The sequence below is a fragment of the Corvus hawaiiensis genome, chromosome 3, assembly GCF_020740725.1.
Source record: "Corvus hawaiiensis isolate bCorHaw1 chromosome 3, bCorHaw1.pri.cur, whole genome shotgun sequence".
Taxonomy (NCBI): Eukaryota; Metazoa; Chordata; class Aves; order Passeriformes; family Corvidae; genus Corvus; species Corvus hawaiiensis.
In genome coordinates, this window is record NC_063215.1 from 59,572,293 (window position 1) to 59,592,306 (window position 20,014).

The following is a 20,014-nucleotide window of genomic DNA, read 5'->3' on the forward strand; positions in this document are numbered from 1 at the left end:
TAAGAATAAAATAGGTTTATTAGAGCTATTTTACATAAAGTAATCAAGAACAAACAACTTGAAGAACTATTTGTATACCATGGCAATATTCTTGCTGACTCAAAGTTACTGAAGTACAAAAGACGACATACAAAATGATGCATGCCTCATTTGACTCTGGTTTTATTGGGACCCATGACAAATGTGACATCCTTGGACAGCCAAACAAGACAGACACCACAGTGTGTGTATATATATCTGTATATATAACATGTACTGTACACATTTTACTGGTAACACATCTGCAGTTCACTCACACATATCAATTACTTGCTCTAATTCTATGAGAATTTTTCTGGGGTGAGGGCAGATCACCGAAGCTTTCAAGCTTTGCAGGGAGCTATGGGTTAACCAGCAGGAATCCTACACTCCGGAATCTCGGGTAGAAACTGCTGTGTGCTGCGTTCTCACGCTGTGGGAGGGTGGCGGGCTGGGCGTGGAAAAGGCTGAACAAGCCCTGAGCTCTGGAGAGAGACACAGCCCTGGGATTGTACATGGAATCATAGAGGGGTTCAGGTTGGAAAGGACCTTACGGATCATTTAGCTCCAGCCCCGCAGCCATGGGCAGGGACACCTTCCACTAGACCAGGTTGCTCAGGGCTCCATCCAGCCTGGCCTTGAACACTGCCAGTGACCGGGCATCCACAGCTTCTTTGGGCAGCAGTACACGACTGCTGTTGAGCACTGGGAAGTCCAAGCTCATCCACTGAGGAGTTGCATTTTTTCATTTCAGCATTTAGCAAGCATGGCTCTCTGCTATCAGCACAGAGGTTTAAACTGAGTGAAAAGAAGATGCTTTTTCCTTAAATCCCAATTTTCTTTGCAAAAGCTGGCACTTAGATAGCAATTACGTTTAATTAACAAAGCAAGACACATTTTTTTAATGAAAATGCTCCCAGTGCATCAGGTGGAAAGAACACAACACAAAGAATGCGTTGGCTGGAGCATCCCGGTCCCCACAGTGGTGGCAGCACTGAGAACAGCAAGGTGGCCCAGGCTTCCCCCCATGCCTCAGCCAGCACAGCTGGGCTGCGGGGCCTTGGCTGCTCCAGTGCCCTGGCCCTGGGGCATGCTTGGCCATGGCTGAGATCACAGCTGCTGTGGGGAGGGCAAGGGCACCCCACATCCAGTTTGGGGCCTCTCCACCCTGCAGTGTCTTCTGCACAACAATGAACTGGAGCTACTCGCTAGAGCCTGAACACTTCTTATTTTCTGAGCAAGGACATGTACCCACGTTTTGTATTATCACCAAAGGGAAAGAGTACGTTCTTCATCTCGCAGGCTTCTTCTACACTTGAAAATTAACTAAGGATTTTGGTCCTTTTATAGAGGCAGAGATTCATGGACACAGGAGAAAGGGGAGAAAACAACTGACCCAAATCCAATATTTAGAGATACATCCCATTGATGAGGTAATCGGACTCTTCAGATGTAATGGGTCGAGCTTTCTTAAGCTTCTGTTTCACTAAGCGCAGTCTGCAAGCAACCATAAGTAGCAGCAAAGCAGTGATTGCCAAGCCTAAGGCTAAGGGTAACACAGCACCTACAATGAGGTTAAGAGAAATTACATTTTATTTAACACAGTGAGATGCTGGCAGAGAAAACCTGAAATTGTTCTTAAAAAATACAGCTAGTCTGTCACTTAGATGTTAGTAATTGGAACAAGTCATGCTATGAAACTAAACTGTATGATCATCTTAGGGACAGTTCAGAATATATAAGTACATTATTCAGTTCTTGACCATTTTATCTGTATCTATAGCACCTGACTGAAAAGCTGATGTAATCCAAAATGAATTCACATGGTTGGTCTTACCTGTTTCTGGGACTGGACGACCACCTCCAAGCTGTTCTCTCTTTGGCACCATTATGCCATCCCCATTTTTATCATCTGTTCTTTTCCCTGAGGAACTGTTATCTGCACATAATCAAGCAAAATAAATGAATACTGCAGTTCAGTGACTCAGGAAGTCTTATCCACAGGACACCAGAATTAAATAATGTGAAGCGCTTAAATTACGGGGAAAAACAAACAAAAGAACAGCTTAAGAACTTCTGACTTCAACTGTGTAACTTGCATTTTTGAAATAATGTGAAATTAAAGCTAAAATGTAAATTCAGTTTTGCATTCCAAACCACAATGCATCTAAACCAAAAGCAAGGGCATTTTGACTGTGCTGTGATGTATTCACTGGCAGCCTTTAGAACTGTGACAGAGCTAACAGAAACACACTATGCTACAAGATCTTTAGAATATGAATGTGAAATGTTGTAATTGGAATTACATATAGTGGTGGGTGTCAAGGAAGTGTTTAAGTCAATTAGCTTGGAACGTGCACTATGTGTAAGGCCCACACACCACCACCAGCTCTGAAGAGCCGCAGAAGGTGTCCCTGGCAGTGGCAGCAGCAAATGCACACAACTGCTAATTAAAGCTTGGATTGTTTCATTGGTACTGTCATGAGGTCCAGGCTAATGTCCCCACTCTAAGGCAGAACGCAGCCTCCCAGGCTCTGGCTTTACTGCCCTGCCATTTTGTCTGGGGGTGCATAAACACGAACTTCATCTGCAGGGAATGCTGTAGAGACAAGCTGTGGCCTTCTTCTCGTTGGGCTCCTGATGTTGTCCTGGCATGTAAAGTGAGCTTGAAAAAAATCCTAAGAGTGAACGTACTGGCTTTAAAATATCTGTATGGTACCAGAGCTGTGCAAGACCACCTCAATGTAACTGACACCAAAACGAGCAGCTGTTTTCTGCTTCTGTTCTTCCTGAATTAAATTAAACAAATATTTGTCTTTGTTGTGGAAATACCCAAAAGACATCAACTCTTTTTAAGAGCTGCTCCAGCCTGCATCTAAATGCCTGTTTAGAAATTTGTTCCCCTGCCACTTAAGGAAATATTAAAATCAACTGCTTGTGAAGACATTTGGCAAATATTGAGAGAAGTTTAGTCAGAAATTTTTGCAAGGGTAGAAGAATAGAATCCCTTCAATAAAGCTTGTAGGGTTTTGTTAGGACTTGTGGCTGTTCTTACATGATTGGAGAGACTATCAGAGTCAATGCTGCTCAATATCTTATCTGTTATCTCTAGAACACAAAGAGCAATTTCCCCAAAGTTCAGGAGCCTGGCATAAAGCATATTACATGGGTTTAATTTGATTTTCACTTTCTCTTGATTTTCTAGTCTGTTTTGAGGAAATTGCAATTTGCAGCCCTTTCCAATTACCCTAAATTACAGATCTAGGTTATGGCTACTGCTATGGGTGCCTCCGCAGTAAAAACATGACTAAGGCTTGGGTACTCAGTCAAATGTTGTAATCCCAGCCCTGAACAGCACTGCACAACAGCTGGCACAGGCATCCTGGGAGAAGCAGAGACCCTGTGCCAGGGGAATGCAAAGCTGTTATGGTGATTTATACACTTGGGTTGGCTGTGCTGGGGAGTGCAAATCTTCAGGCTGCTCGTGAATTCAACCTGTCTGCATGACCGTGTTTGCTACTGGCCACTGCTCCTTAGAAACCAGCCCAGTGCTCACTGCAGAGTGCGGTGCTGCTACTGTGTGTTTTCTATAGTCATCTGCAAGTGCAGCAGTGCCAGAATATGCAGCTGGGCTTAAGAACTTCCCTGGAGAAGGACTCTGGGGCTATTTGGAGGCAGCCATGCAGAAATGCTGCGCTGGCCTTTGCAGGACATGCAGTCTGGATTACTTTACCATGGAAACATGTCTGCAGAGAGAGAAAGGACTCCTTTATTGACATTACATGCCTCTTCCTCCATCCACTCCCAACTTTGAAAGAAAATGTTTGGCCTTTCAGCTTGGGCCAAGGTAAACAATGAGTCTGTTGCAGAAGACACAAGTGCCCTGAGTGTCTGAGTGGTTTATCTCTAAGTTGCACTTGGTGTTCCTCTGGACTTGCCCTGCTGTAGAGGAAGCCCATTGAAAAGGTAGGAGTGCAGAACAAGATTTATCCGTTGTCAACAATCAGTGATTTCTGGGTTTTTTTTTTTTGTTGGTTGGTTGTGGTTTTTTCCTCTTTACTGTGAACAGATTCCCTGTTAGGCCAGGCAGAAGTTTTAAACCGTCCTTAACTTGGACTTGAGCATTTTCATACTTTAGTGTAAATCCTTAGAAAGTTTGTATCAAGTCAGAGCTAAGCATGAAGGACCACTGTAACAAAGGTTAAAGAAAATTTGGAACAGAGAAACTATTAAGAGAAAATGGATTCTGGAAAAAAGTTCACCTAGTATCACCCTCACAGGCAGAAAGCTCATATATCTGCTACCAGGAACTATCTCACAGTCCAAAACATTACCACTTAGCCCAGCTCCTTAGGAGACAAGGAGAAAAGATAAATATGGTAGTACTTGACAAAGAGGTCTCTTTATTAGACCCTTTATTGAATTCTCAAAGATGAAAGCTGTTTATGGAGAGGTAAGCAGCAGAAGGGACATGCTTTTACTGGTACTTTAGCCACCACTTATTAAAAAACAAATGTAAAAAAAGAAAACAAAGCAACTCCCCAGTCCTGCAACGTCTTGGGAAAAACTTTTCTTCTTTAAAAATCAACTGAAAGTTCCTGTATCAAGCATCAAGTCTAGCAGCCAGCTGGAATGTGCCACATGCTGTCTCCAGTAAGGTAAAACCTTCGCTTACTCTGCCTTGAAGTCACTGGATTTCAGAGCATCACATTTTCCTCCCTGGATTGTATTTCCATGATGATCTGAAACTGTCAGCTGAGAATTAAGAAAAATGTAGCCCTGAATGGAGCACTCGCAAGTAAAAAGCTAGAACCTGTGCTGCCACTGTAAGGCCATATCCCCTAATATGTACCTAAAGTAGACAGCTTTTCACCAGTGACATTAAAACCACTAAAGCTTATTTTCAAAATTTATGTAAAGTAGTATGTAAGAAGCCTGGATGTTTGCAATGTCAGCTTCAGGCCAACAAGAACATGATTGCCTTGGTCCAACAAAGACTTTTACAGTGACTCAGAAGCAGAGGTTCTACCTTGGCATCAGCAGCAGCAGACAGTCCCTTCCAGAACAGGATTTCTGCCAGTGGAATTGCTGAAGTTTTGAGGCTGTTGGTATGATTTCTGCTCAGCACTGCTTACCTCTCCTCAAAAATGCATCTAGCAATTATTGCCCTCCTGGACACATTTCCAGATGAGCTTCATGGAGCTGCTCCAGCATTTCTGTGCCTCTCATTTTTGTATCACATAATTATTAGATTTGTTCTCAACCTCCTTGAGATGGCAGTGGTGGAGGGAAGTCTAATCAATGGATCTGAGTGGATTTTTAGGAATAGGTTAGATGCCTGTCTCCTCGACTCCATAAAGACTGTGGTGCTTGCCAGTGAGCCTGTCTGGACCTCCGTGAATCACTACCACACAGTATGGGACTCCGAGGAAGTTTAAGTATCTGCAGGAGAAGACGGCAGCTCAGAGCGTGTTTTGGCAGAGCAGGTTTGGCAGCTGCCCTTTGGACCCATGTACTTATTAGCAAGTACCTCGTACCCCTTCATGTCCCAGCCCATGCACCCTACCTGGAATTGATCCGTAGGCAATTTTAAACCTCGCTGAGCTCTTTGCTGCTTTTTTTGGTTAAAAGTATTGGGCTCCTGGGTCAGTAAAGACTGGATCCTTCTATTCCACAGGGAAATTATTAAGCATCTAAAGTTAAATTTTGACTGAGCCTTGTCAAAAGAGCGATATTAAACCCAAAAGAATTAAAGCAGCTTTAAATCTTGCCTGTTGAAAATTAGAAGATTACAACAGGTACTGGTAGTACACTAATCACTGGAGCCCCATCACACTTTTTTAGTTTTATAAGAATCTTTTTCTTTGCTTGTCTACTGCTGTGCAAAACACTACCTTTAGAGCAAAACTGGGGCAAGTAAGTTACTGTACAACGGGTAAACAGAGAAAATGATTATGCAAAAGTGCTTTTACATTGCAATTCCAGTTATAACCCCTGATTATCAGTTGCTAAAGGTGGTGACCTCAGTTCTGGTTTTACACCTGGATTCACAAGCCAAATGATTTTTGAGACTGACTTAGCAGCTGACTTTCCACTGGAGCCTGCAAAGCCCTTTGGAAGTTTGATGTTTACTTTGGGTGGCCCCATATCAGGTGTCACTCAGGACTATCTGAGTGAGAAGGGTTTGAAGCAGACTTCAGAATTTTAGTCACTCCAGTGAGGAGCACTGAGGTCATCTATACTTCCAGAAAGAGGGAAAACAATTTGAGACAGGATTTTGCTGTCAGTTGCTACACATTCATTCGGGGCCATCAAATTCTTAAGAACATTGTTTTCACTCCCTTTGCAGAGTGTTCACAGTGTTCCCTTTGCAGAGTTTTCACTCCCCCAGCACTCCACAGATGAAGTAAAAGCACTTGAAGGAACGTTCAGGTGCCAACCAGGGCAGTGCCCTTTTCCAGAGTCAGCAGCAGAGGGCACTGAGCACTGCTCTGTTGTAACTGGAAAATAAAGCTGGTTATAAATAGCTGTGTCTTGGGGCACATGAATCAGTCAAAACCATGAAGAAATAAAAGTGGGGGGGTTTGTACTGATTTTAGGCTCTGTGCACACAGTTTTGCTTTCATATAATTGACATTTCAGATTACTGTAATTCATCAGCATGAACCTCAGAAGGCACATCAATTTCATTGCAGCTTCTGGAGCTTTACCAAGGGCAGGGCTGGGGCTCTGCCTGTAACATCACACGATGGCTCACTACAGGCTTGCAGCTACTGTGCAGAGCAATACTGGGGACCGGTACATGGACACCTGAGGTAGCTTGTTACCAGAGCCTGAGACTTTTCTGTAGTGATCAAAGACTTCTCCTGCCCTGGAGACTGAGTTCATAAAAAAAAAAAAAAGGCCCATAATAGTAAAGATATTCGTTCAGGGAAAAAATAAAAAAAGAAGTAATACTTAGCACCAGGAGAAAAGCAATTACTCTCACCCACGTTGAACAGTACTTTATTACGTTCTTCTGAAGTACTCCCCTACAGATTTAAAGAGCCTTAATACATCAGCCTACACAGCTGAACCTGTGGCAGAATTTGTATTTAGTTCACTGCACATTTTGTTCCTTAGACTGTATTACTTCCCTAGCATTCCTACATTTTAAATTTCTTTTTGCACCTAGTAAAAAACAGACTGACAATAATAAATGAAAAACAATTCAGAACTTCATTATTACAGGTTTCTTTTGTATTTTTTTACATTTCAATTTTTTTCCTCTTAGCCAGGCACCAAAAGACAATTAAATTAAATTTAAGGTGCAAGACACTTCCTTTCTTTAAGGAGAATGATTTATTGAAACTGATTCAATTCTTACCTGGCACAAATCCACTGATTTGTTTCTTTGGTCCCTGAGAAAGCGATTGGTTAGACACGTCTGCATCCACTGAGAGAAGTGGTTGATTTCTGGCAGTGGCTTTCAGGGTGTTCTCTGCAGAGTTTTCCTCTGTGTTTTCAGCCAGTCCTGCAGTCCTTTGCTGGGTAGTGCCAAGAGCTGCATGTGTCACCGTCTTCCGACCTGAGCTGACTGTGAACAGAAACAAAAATTTTTGTACAACGTTGAAGGGAATGGAAGAGTTATTAAGGAAAACTCTCCAATATGGGCCTTGAAGTGGAGTAAACAACTTCCTCAGGTTCACACATATGATGAAATGTGAGTCACAGATTCCTAACAACTGCTCGCAAGAGTACAGTCATGATCCCTACAGTGAACTCCAGCAACTAAAATATAATGAAAGAGTGGTTAGCCATTGTGCCCATTCACCTTCTGATGGTTTTTGCTCACTTAGCTGAGCATGGGCACATGCTGAGGGATGGCTAATGAAAGCAAACAGCGTGATGGTGATCCAACTGGTTCCCCTGCATGCCCACAGTGTTTCAGATTCATGCAAGGTGTCTAACATCACTGCGACGGTACCTCTGAGACACTCTTTCAGATAGACACCATGGTTCTAGTCCTTGTTTCCAGAATCATCATACAAGTGAAAAACCAATCTTTTAACTGCTGAACACAAAACCTGTCACTTAGGGACCCTTGACAGTTTTAATATGCTTTGAAGAAAATTTCTGAGCACCTGCTGTATGTGGATATTAAACCTTCCGATGTGCAAATTCTGCTTGCTCACAGGGAGAGAGGCCACTGAAGTGGTATCATCCCCCTTTGGTTATTGAAGCTGTGGTTACTTTCACAATCCACTGTGCCACTGTGCCCTGGCACACTTACGATTCTGGCAGAAAGTCTCATCTGATCCATCAGGACACTGTCTCACACCATCACATGCAAACGTGATGTCAATGCAGCAGCCATCATCGCAGATAAACTGGTAGCGAGAGCAAACCCCAACACAGGCTGTTGAGAAAAAATTCCCAAATTACCAAAAGAGAAATCCAAGTAGTAAATACTGAGTCAGTGACTAAAATCTGCAGCACTGAGGAAAAAGCAAAACCACGCTATGTCAAGAAGCAACATGAACAAGGGAGAAAATCCAGACTCAGCTGTGTGATGTCATACCGACACGGAAGCAAATACAGGCAATAGCTGTTCCTGGCACCTTCCTCACTTGCCTGGCAATCTCTTAACTACAGGAATACTCAGCCTGGAGGCTGTTGCACCTTACACCTTGTGCAGCACCCTTACAGTGCTTTGAATTCTGCTGGCCTAAGCTGAAAGGAGATCTTCCTAGGCTTAAAAGATGCAGGACAGTCCTGAAAATAAATAAATGAATGAAATCTCTGTGGCTGTAACTGCATACCTCCAACACGTAATTCCTACTACATATCCATCCTGTATTTCTGACAATATGTTGTTTAACATGAACACATATGGACTATATGGGATCTTTTATGGCATGTTTTCTGCAACCTAATTAAAATACTTAAAGAATGCTCATCATTTATTGACATCAGCAATCCAGTGACTTCGATACTGTACAGACCAGAACAGGACTAGGTCATGTTCTCACAAATGACTTTCACCAGAAAGAACTGATTGTGCTGCATGCTTTAACATTTAGATTCCCCTGGAAATGGAGAGTATCCCTGGATGTTCCATTTTGCATACTCAAAGCTTTCCTGAAACCCATTCTGATTCTGTAATTATCAAGTGTTTACATCTGTGCTTTTGTCTTTCCAATGCAGTTCATCACTTTGTAAAGCACTATCAAGTTCAGTGCTTGATTAGCGTCGTATGAGCAAACTGATTTGCATAAGGGAGTCACAGCCTTTGGCTGTTATCCTGCTGTGTACCAAACGCTGCACCACACTAAGGGAAGGATGCCAGGAATGCAGACAACTTTTTAAAACTCCTAAAATCTGAAAATGCCTCTCCTTAACTTCAGCACTAGTAACAGCACGGATCTTGCATGTATTAAGGCATCAGGGACTCGTTTAACTATAGCAGTAGCACTTGAATTGCTAACGTAGCTGGGGAATTAGAAAAATTTAAAAAACAGCAAATCCCCTATGTGCTCCATACAAAAGATACCCCAGACACCTACAGCAGCAAATAAACAAACCAGCAAACTTCTCTGGCTGCTTCAACTGAATTAAACATTAATGAACACAACTCTATCATCCATTACTGGAACACAGGCATTATTAAACAGATTTTTTTGTAATACCAGCTTACTGCCACAGTGACTACCCTCTCACATAGAGATATTGTGCTGGTGCAGAGCAAGATTTTCACTGGTTCTGCTGAACATGGTGTTAATGCCATTTAACTTTTACTTTGAGCCAGAGCAGCAGATCTGCACTTGCAACTTCTTAATTACAATGTAATTAGAAGTTATAACATTAAGAGCAGGACTGACAGCCACTGAAATCTAACCTACTTTCTAGCTTTTATGCTTTTTACATGTTTCTGAAGCTCAGAGCTTAAAAATGATGGCTCAGTTCCAGTTTCAGTTTCCCCAGTAGCATATGGCTTCAATGGCAACCATCAGACAGAAAAACTTAAATGCATTAAAACATAAAACCATGCCAACTTTTAGACTACAGATGCAGGTCAGTATTATTATTAGTCTGCCTCAAACATACTATTAAATAATTTTAACTGGGTCTTCCCTATAGCACAAGCCCTGTCATGTTGCCCACACCATCTGACTGTTACAATGCACCTGATACCTGTGGCAGTATCTCACCTTTCCAACCCTGCATGTTTATTAGCAATATTAGGACAAATACTCAGTGCCTGGAAGTATTATTGCTCCAACAGGCAAGTGATGCTCGCTTGTTTCCTCACTTTGAAAGAGCGATTCAAAGCTGAAAGAGATGTCATTATGTAATGAACAACGGCAAAATAAAACACTGGAAATGGAGACTAACATTTTTGCCTCTATCAAGACCCTTGCTCTGCTCTGAATACCATACCCTGGTTGTCACAGAGGCAACAGCTCCCGTCATTTTCTCACCTGCTGCAGAATGAACCATGGGCAGAACGGTCACAGAGACGTTGTCAGAGCTCCGCTGACCTGCAGTGTCTGTCACCATTAGCTGGAAAATATACCCACCTTCCTGAATGTGGGACAGTTTCAGTGTTCCTGGTTGTGGGACCTGAGTAAAGACACACAGTAAAAAAAACATACTGGCACAATGGATCCATCCATCCATCCATGCAGATTAAATACTTCTCTGTGGTCTAGCCAGCCTACTCAAGCATGTATTTCAGCATGTAACATTTGATCTCTTTTTTTACATCCATTTGTAAAAAAAACCCACACAACATTTAGGTAGTGTTTTTCATGATACATTCAGTTAGCTGGAGCTGTGGATCTCAGCACTGGAGAACCAATAGACACATACATTTAACTCAATTTTTGAGTAATTAGAAATGTAATTTTAGAGGATAGGCAGTAAAATAATGGCCTTTTGCTCTTTATCAAGTTAGTCTGTAGACAATATATATGGATCCACAGAAATGACTTTTCATGCCTGAAAGAGAACATGAATTTTTTATTAATATGGTCATAGAATCCTAGATCTACCATTACAGAAGAGTGTACTAATAAAATACATTTTTTCTCTCTGTGAAAAAATTTCCTAACTGAAATTTCTTTCCTTTTCTATTTACATAAATGCACTCAGTTATCTGATCAGACTGTTGATCTTCCTGATGGAGCGTATGACCCCTTAGAATTTTATTCTTTAGTGTATTAAAGAAATTATTATGCTCTAGAAAACACCTGCTGTTGTTCACTATGATTGCTGGGAGAGGAAATGTGGTATTTAAAACTCATGAGCCATGGAGTCCAAGTCCCTTTCCAGGGCAGAGCCAGGGAAATGCCACTGACTTCTCAATTCACCACCACTCCTCCCTCAATTCACCACCCCTCCTTTTTGTCTTCATGCTGCCCTGAAGAATGCTGGCCTGTATGTGCTTTCACAGAAACTTTGGCTCAAAACAGATAATCAGCATTTTTAAAAAAACCCAACCCATTACTGTCCCTAAGCGTCCAGGAGATGTGCAGCTACAGCGTGGGGGTAGCAATCAGAGAAGCAAACTATCTAAAAAGCAATGATCAGTGACAATAGAAAAAAACCCTCTTCCTTCTACAATATGATAAGATCTCTTTATAGTAGTCCTTCCCCCTCCTCTGCCTTCTATTTATTCTTTGGTACATAAGAGCAATGCAACAGCTGCCTTTTATCCTACTTAAACACACTCCCATTCTCCTTGTAGCTATGGATTCATGCATTATTCTCAAAGAATAAATGACACGAAATCCAGTAACTTCAGGGCAGTAACCAAAGCACTAAAGACATCAACTGAAGAATGCATGAAAAAAAATCACAGTTATTAATTCAACTCTAAAATTTAAATTATGACAGCTAATCACCAAGGTACCAATCTGTAGGAGAAATCCCAGCTCATTTGAACTCAATGGAAAAGTATTTATTTAAGCATAAATGTGTGTCAAATTCATTTTCTGTTAACAAATACACAGAAGCCACCAAGGTTAATGAGAATTTTGCAAGTTTAAATGGACAAAAGACTTGTCTCTATTTTATGGAGTGATTTTGAGTAATATCAAAAATATAAACTTTAAATTTTTATTAAAATTTTTATTTTTGTCTTACTCTATGTTACTAAATCACAGATTAATTTGAAAGTATTTAATTGCTCTTTAAAGAAAATAATGTTGCAAGGGGTTAGATTAACAAGTCTTTGATAATAAAGTGTTCATTTTATCCAGATGATATCTAGCAACTATTCTTAAAGTTTCATTTTGGTTCACACTCTCTCACCTTTAGATATTCTTCCTGCTCTAGGTGGAGTTCCCAGTGTGCCCTGGATATTGTGGGCTGTGAACAAACTATGAATAGAGCCTGTGGATTTGAGACATTTTTCCTTTCTTTTTCTGCTGATCTTAGGGCATTCACTAAGAAGGCTAAGATGAAGAATCCCTCTCTTGATTGTTAATTTTAAATTGAAACCAAAGCGCAGCAGAAAATGTATGGATAAAATATCTCATAAGGTCTACATCACACATTTCTTTGTACCTTCTCCATAAGCACTGACAGGAGACTGTTGGTGAAAATCCCTTATTATTTTTAGTAAGTGAATTACTGAGGGGTCTCTAACTGGGGTGACAGAAGCTGAAAAACAGGTGCAGTGAGTACAAACAAAGCAGAGCTCAAATACAGTAGAGTATTATCATCTACTTGTTTGCTGCTGGCTGTCCCATGCCATCCAGGATAGAGATTAACTGTGTAAGCCACTAGAAATAATCACTGGTACAAACTCCCCAGGGACCTCCTTCACTTGAGGTCTTCAAGATGTGACTGGACAGATAAGATAATCTCACTGAGGCTCCTTGTCCCACAAACAGTTGGACCAGATGATCTTTTGAGGTCCCTTCCAACCTGGGCTGCTCTACATTTCTGTGAAATAAATGTTCAAGTTGTACAGGCATCCTAATTCTGGTGCCTGGTAGACAGATTTGAATATATTTAATATTTTTAGCTGTACATTTAAAACTTGAACACAACAGTCTGGAAGTGACTGGCCATGAGGGGGACTGCACACGTACCTGCATTTCAACCGATGAGTCGCCCTGCAGCAGTGTCCACTCATAGTGCACAATTCCATGGTCATCGGAACTTTCTCGGCCATCCAAAAGCACCCAGTCCACAGGTGACTGCAGCACAATGTCTTGGCCCGCCTTACACTGTGGAGGCTCATCATAGTCTTCTTCTTCAATAAAAAAAGAGAAGATCAGTTATTTATGAGGGAAGGCTGAGTGATTTTTTTATATGAAACACGTTTTTTTCTTGGTTAAGGTATTGTTTCACTTCTTTGCAACTTCCTGAAAGAGGAACACGTTCATTAGTGTACATTTTGTTAAGCGAAGTAGTATCTGCTTCAAGTTTAGTTAATTGTCCTACGATGTCGTCAGGAATTAACATTAGAAGCACATGGCATAGAAAACCTCTCTGGGTACTTGGATGTTTTAGCAATGCAACAAACAGGATTGTTAGTATCAGTGTACCTTTTTAATCTGAACTAAGGAAAATAGGTTTAAATATGGCTTACATGCAGATGGCAGCTACAGCACCTTTTTTATACCTTTTATAGTGCTCTGCATAATTCAATAGGCTTCTAGTCCCTATTTATAATATATCATTATAGGAATGAAAGACCTATTTAGCATAAGTTGGCATCCTGATGAAGGAGTGCACACGAAGATTAAAAATCATCAGAGACCACCAATTTTAAGTGTCTTATTTAAGACATTCAAAGCTTGATTTTCAGAATATTTAGGATTTGTAGCATTTTGCTATATTCAAAGCACAATGCTTATTGATTAAAATTGTGAGTACTAAATACTTTTGTCAATCAGACCACAAGCTTTTGGGTTAGACTAACAAAAGTCATGATCTGTTAGGTGACACAGACTGTCAGAAGCGGTTTAAGTCATTTATTCTACAACCTTCAAGCAGTGCAGGGAAGAGAGAGGGGTAAAACCTGGTTCTACAAGTCAGTATTTAAAAACTTTAGCCACAAGATTGCATCTTTCTGCAGTTCCCCACTCAAGTTTCATTCCTTCTCTAGGCACCCTGAAGTGCCAGGATGCCCTTTGCTCTTCAACCTCTGCAAGGATACCCTGTAAAGGATATTGATGTTATGCTCAGAAAAGCAATTACTGAAGACAAGGTTGTAACTTCACTTCCTGCAGGCAGAGCCACACAAGGAAAGGTGCTTTCCCATCAGTGTAGGGAATCTTCCTTGCACATGCTCTTCAACAGGATCAAGAATGTGCCTGAAGCCTTGGAGCTCATGGAAGCAGTGGGACAACTGTTTATGACTGAACAGCCAAATTCTTATTTCTTGTTCTTGTCAGTAGTAGATAAGGCACAGAAGATTTCAAGGCAAATGCCTAAAGTTAGGAGAACATACAAATAACTGAAAGCAGGGTCTAACAATAGAAAGTATGAAACAGTTCTTGCTTATCTGACGGCACAGGAAGCTTTGCCTAATTTGTACACACTCGCTTCTCAAAACCAACTTTGTTTAAAAAGCAACATCCAGGTGCAAAAATACCCCCAAACCTCATTGTCAATAAACACCATCATTATGATACCTGGGCAACTTTTATTTGATATCAATGAGTTATGTACAGTCTTCACACAATTATTTACTTTACAAATGACTGTCAAAAACAGACTGACCTGGGTCTTAAACAGCACAGCCCAGTCTTCCACTTCAACCTTGGAAAGGGGCTTCATGTCACCTGTCTGGTTTAAATGACTTGATCAATGCCCTGCAGGGGCAGAGACAAGCCCCATTTTCCCAAAGCAGTAAGGACACTCTCTTCCTGGACTAACTTTATATTCCAGCAGCACGAGTTGCAAATGAAGGACCACTTCACATTGAGTCAGTCACAGCAATTCATGCCAGCCCTTTGTTAAAGATGAGTGAGGGACCACACAGACCTTGGGTCCCAAAGGATGGAGGCACCACCCTTTGCTTGCAAGCCATCAGATCATCTTCAGAAAGGTAAATCAATGGCAAAAAGGAAAATTTGGCCTGAGAGAGGCATTCGGCACAGGAGGAGATAGCCTATTGAGCTGAAGATTCTTTTTCCACACCAAAGTTTTAAGCAATGGAATACATGATCCTTAAAGAGTGAAACACCTCTATATCTGGGGAATAAGAAGTCAGCATAAAAAAAGCAAGGAGGCAAACTCCAAGGAGCCACTTGCAACCACCACTGATGGGAATAAAGCACTATCAGCCACATGTCAGCCGAAAAATCATCTCTTAACTTCTGTTTTTAACTTGCATTTAAGTTGAATGTAAATAAGCAGTATGGAACTGATATACCAGGTCAACACTCTGAGATGCTGGAGCTGGCTGCTTTCTAGAAAAAGGGGTGAAATGCTTTTTTCTTTGGGAGGGAACACAATAGGCTTTTTTTTATCCTGCTTTTTATTTATTCTGCTTCCTCCATCCTTTATACAGGCTTGTCCTGCCAATAATGAAGCTTCCAGCTAGTTGTCTGAATGAAGGCTTTGTTATACAACGTCATTTCACTAACAACTCCTGAATGTGTTTGGTATTAGTTTACCTTGATGTTGAATCCTCCCATTGCTCACCACTAGTGATCTTAGAGATCACTAGATCCCAATGCCCAGAAATATTTTGGAATTATGAGGACACCACATCTGTGGATAAATGTTTGTTTGGTATTATCAGAAAGGAAACAGCAGAAGACTCAAGAACAAAGTACTCTGAAAGAACAAAAAAAAAGGAACAGCTAAAATGTGATCCCCTCATTGAAGAAAATCTTGAAAAGTTCTTTCCTAAATTTCCTAAACTCATTCATGGGGTGACAGAAGGGAAAAGAGATGTGCCTTCATCATCCTGTTGTCCAGATTATTTTTTCAATGTAATTCAAGAATGCACTGGTAACAAAACATTGGAGCAAAATAATTCAATCTTAATTTTATCTCTCCTGGTCTGTGTCACAGCTGACAGATGTTTGAATAAAAGTTCATTCTCCTTTGTGGCTCTGCTTCAGCTCCAGTGTAATTGCACTAAGAAATCATAATCCCCTGTTTCCAATACCACCATCACCCACAAGGCAGACATTTAAATAAAACCAACAGGACACAGAGCAATTTGCAGACTAGGAACTGAAATCGCCTTGCAAGTCCAGTGTTGATAGTCACAAAAGCTGCTAAAAAGGCAAAGCATTTAAGAACTCCAGAATTCAAGAACTCAATGAATTCAAGAAATTCAAGATTTCTAACAGGTAGAGCATCATTTGTATACTATATTATTTATATTGTGCCATAACTGCACTCTACATTAGCTCCAGGTTTTAATAGAATTAAGGCAGTTCAAAATGAAGCCTAATTCTGTGTGACTTTGATGTAAAATCTCATCTTAAGCCTTCTATCATGCAAGTGCATACAGACTTATGGAACATAATTACCCCGAAGTTGCTACATAAATAATACTGTGGAACTAATACTTCTCCTGTTGAAAACGTCAAAATCACACCTTGGGCTTTTCTGGTACCTCAAGCTTGCCTCACCTCTATTGCCATAAGATCTTTCCTATAGCTCTCTAATTTACCTGCCCATGCACTTTGCAAAAAATATTTAGGCATCATAATGCCTCTACAAATTGAGCCCCTGCTCTCTCCTGTTTCCAGGGGATTCCCATCGACATTCTCATGAAACATGCAAGACTGAATGGACCTCAAGCCTGAGGTCTCCCCTCCCAAAAGAGCAGTAACGGCAGGCACATCTGGGCACTGTTTTCATCCGCATCAACACCAGGTCCTCCTCCTGCTGCACGCAGTGACTAATTTACTTCAGATGAGATCTATCGCCTAGTAAGATGCAGATGACATTTGGGAAGGTATTGTCCACAGAGATAACGAAATTAAGTCAAAATTAGTTAAGATGAGACTGTTTAACAACAGGAGGTGGGGGAAGGCAAGTAAATTCTTTGCATTGGGTGCTAGGAAAGAGAATCCAAATTTAGAAATCCAGATTTGTTTTCATCTACAGCTGCTTGCTCTGGATTATGTTGTTCTTAAATATCCTTCAGAGCTGAACAAACTGCTGCTTTTGATGTGGCTTGGTTTCCAGAGGCACTTATGGAGAATGTCCATGCTGTCTCTGGACTACTGGTGAGCTATCCTTGTCTTCTTCCGTCTAGCTCTCAAATTCTTTAACAGGAAAAATCTTGAATTAAGTGAATAAGAAGATGTCTTAGGCAATGACATTTGGACAGCACCCGGTGCTTGCTCTCAGGCTATGCACTAAGTTATGGGATATCTGGGACCAGCACTTCATGATTTCCAAGGTGCCCAATATGCACAGTTCCTAGGGATCTGGGACTTCTCTGGTTCCCCAGGAAGTGTGGGGCTGGTGAACATGCACATCCCACTGTCTGCCTCCCAGCCACTGGCTGGCTGGCACAATGCCCTGCCAAGGGCTCTGCAGAGGCAGAAGTGTTGAGGGATGGGTCTCCCCAAGTCGAAACACCCCCAGAGCCCTCGCACCCTCACAGAATCGGTCAGGTCAGAAGTCCCAACTTCCCTGCTCAAGCAGGGTCGACCACATGGCACAGGATTGCGTGCAGACGGTTCTTGAGTATCTCCAGTGAGGGAGGCTCTACACCATCTCTGGACAATCTGTTCCAGTGCGTGGTCACCCGCACAGTAGAGAAGTTCTTCCTCATGTTCAGCTGGAACTCCCTGTGCATCAGTTTCTGCCCACTGCCTCTTGTCCTACTGCTTGGCACCACCAAGAAGAGCCTGGAAACATCCTCTTGGCACTCCCCCCTTCCGTTCAGATATTTGTACACGTTGGTAAGGTTCCCTCGGGCACGGCCGGGCCGCCTCTCCAGGACCAGCGAACCCCGCCGAGAGGCGCGCTGTAGCCCGGCTCTCCTCCCCCCGGCGACACCCCACGCACGACCCGGGAGCGGGTTCCCGGCGCCGGGGCGGCCGCACGGACAGCGCCCGCTCCCTGCCGGCGGCGGCTCCGCGGCCCTGCCGCCCCCGCGCCGAGCGCCGCCTGCCGCCATCTCCGCGACGCCTTTCCTCCGCGCAAGCCGCTTACCCGTGGGCGGCGGGGCGATGCCGGCGGTCCGGCGGCTGTAGGAGCTGTAGCCGCGGTGCGGGGCGAAGCGGCAGACGGGGCGGCCGCGGTGCGTGCAGTTGAAGAGGTAGCAGCCCGGCTCCGCCGCCGTGCCCCGCGGGCGGGCGGGCCCCTGCACCACGGCCAGCGTGCAGCGCGGCTCGGCGCAGCAGGCGTCCAGGCACTGCCGCCAGCCCGACACGGCGCCGGGCGCCCGCAGGAAGGTGGCGCCGGCCGCGATGGAGTCCTTGGTGCGGATGATGGAGTCGGGCCTGGCGGAGAAGCTGCCACTTCCGCCGCACCGCTCCCCGCCGCCCGCTACGCCGCCCGCCGTCGCCGGCGGTCCCGGCTCCTCCTGCTGCAGCTGCCGGCGGAACTCCTCCAGCAGCGTCTCCACGCCCGAGATCTGCGAGCGCAGGTCGGCCAGCGGCGCCGCGCAGCGCCCGCCCGGCAGCACGGCCCGCCCGCCCAGCGCCGCCAGCAGCACCAGCACCAGCGCCGCCATGGCCCCGGGCGGCGGCGGCGGCGGGAGCGGCTCCCCCCGGGGCACCCCCAGCGAGCGCGGCGCGGGGACGCGCCGGCCCCGCCCGGCTGCACCAGGCGGAGCGGCCGCGCTCAGCACCCGCCGCCCCGAACAGCTCCGGCGGGCTCCGCCCCGGGACCGCCCCGCAGAGGGACTCTCCATCCGGAGCCGCGGTGATAGGAGAAGGAGTAAAGGGTTCAAACTCAGAGAGGGGGATTTTCGGATGTGTGTTAGAGAGAAATTCTTTGCTGTGAGGGTGATGAGACACTGAAACAGGTTTCCCAGAGAAGCTGTGGATGCCCCATCCCTGAAAATGTTCAAGGCCAGGTTGGATAAGGCCTTGCATAACCTAGTCTAGTTGAAGGTATCCCTACCCGTGGCAGGGGGTTGGGATAAGATGATCTTTAACGTCCCTTCCATTCTTTGGAACCCCTTAACATTCTGTGATTCTACGATTCCCCGCATGGGGAGATGACACCTGCAAATAATCGGGGTTGGGTGGGGGGTCACTGAAACTGCTGGTGGTTCTGTGAACCTGAGGAAACAAACAAGTAACCAAACAGACAAAAAAGAAATTGCGGAAGACTCCATCCCAGACATGGCATTTGTGTTCAGAAATTACAGAAAAAGAAGCCCACTAGTCAAAAACATAATGCATAAAGCTGTGACCTTGACTTGCAAAAAAATTCCCAGATAGGATCTTAACCACCCAAAACAATGGTGAAGAACTCCCCGTGCAACTTTTTGAAGTCTTTGCTAAAAGAGTTTCAGAGAAATACTTTCAATTAAATTAATCAGTTTTACGTCTGTCACAACTTCTGTTTTATCATAAAATTAATGCTGATTCTGCGACACAAATCAATAACAGTACTACCCCTGAAAATCAGCAATCCTTCAAAACAGCTGCTTTGTTATTTTTCATCAGATGCATGGAGCCTCAAAGTGCTGGAATGGCACATTGAGACCTGTCTACCAGCACTGAGAAACATAAGCTTGCCAGTAAATGAAGAGAGGTAGTGATGGGCTTTGAGCTGCGTACGAAAGGATGTCATAACAGGTCAAGTGATAGCTCTGTGTTTTCATTTTCATTTGGTTCATTCTTCCAAGCATCTTTAGTCACAGACTCACATTTCTTAAATTACTGGAAAAAGCTAAATAGCTGCATCAAAAATATCATTATGTCAGGATGCTTTGTATAATTAGCAAAAAAAAAGACACATTAGGAATGGTTTTAAGACATCTTTGTAATCCTTCATATTTTTGGCTTGTTTTAGGCCATGTTCCCAGCATAACTCAGAATTGCCTCCAAAAGAAATCCACTTTAAT

At 43.3% G+C, this 20,014-nt stretch overlaps 1 protein-coding gene across 1 annotated transcript; it reads right to left on the minus strand.

Annotated features, from left to right (window-relative positions):
- LRP11 (LDL receptor related protein 11) lies at nucleotides 1–18,685 on the minus strand. The gene is made up of 7 exons (XM_048298635.1): nucleotides 18,148–18,685; nucleotides 13,098–13,261; nucleotides 10,479–10,620; nucleotides 8,291–8,416; nucleotides 7,385–7,594; nucleotides 1,856–1,957; nucleotides 1–1,582 (listed from the first exon to the last, which is right to left on the minus strand). The coding sequence occupies exons 1-7, from the start codon at nucleotides 18,668–18,670 to the stop codon at nucleotides 1,428–1,430; spliced, it is 1,422 nt and encodes a 473-aa protein (XP_048154592.1). The 5' UTR covers nucleotides 18,671–18,685; the 3' UTR covers nucleotides 1–1,427.
- Between the last annotated feature and the right edge of the window lie 1,329 nt (nucleotides 18,686–20,014).

What these genes read in the sequence shown, in the direction of transcription:
- LRP11 (XM_048298635.1), bottom strand. Translation starts at nt 18,670, where the DNA reads ATGGCGGCGCTGGTGCTGGTGCTGCTGGCGGCGCTGGGCGGGCGGGCC. An exon ending in CATCGCCCCGCCGCCCACGG is followed by an intron (nt 13,262 to 18,147) that starts GTAAGCGGCTTG and finishes TTTTTATTGAAG; the next exon opens with AAGAAGACTATGATGAGCCT. An exon ending in AATCAGTGGATTTGTGCCAG is followed by an intron (nt 1,958 to 7,384) that starts GTAAGAATTGAA and finishes GATTATGTGCAG; the next exon opens with ATAACAGTTCCTCAGGGAAA.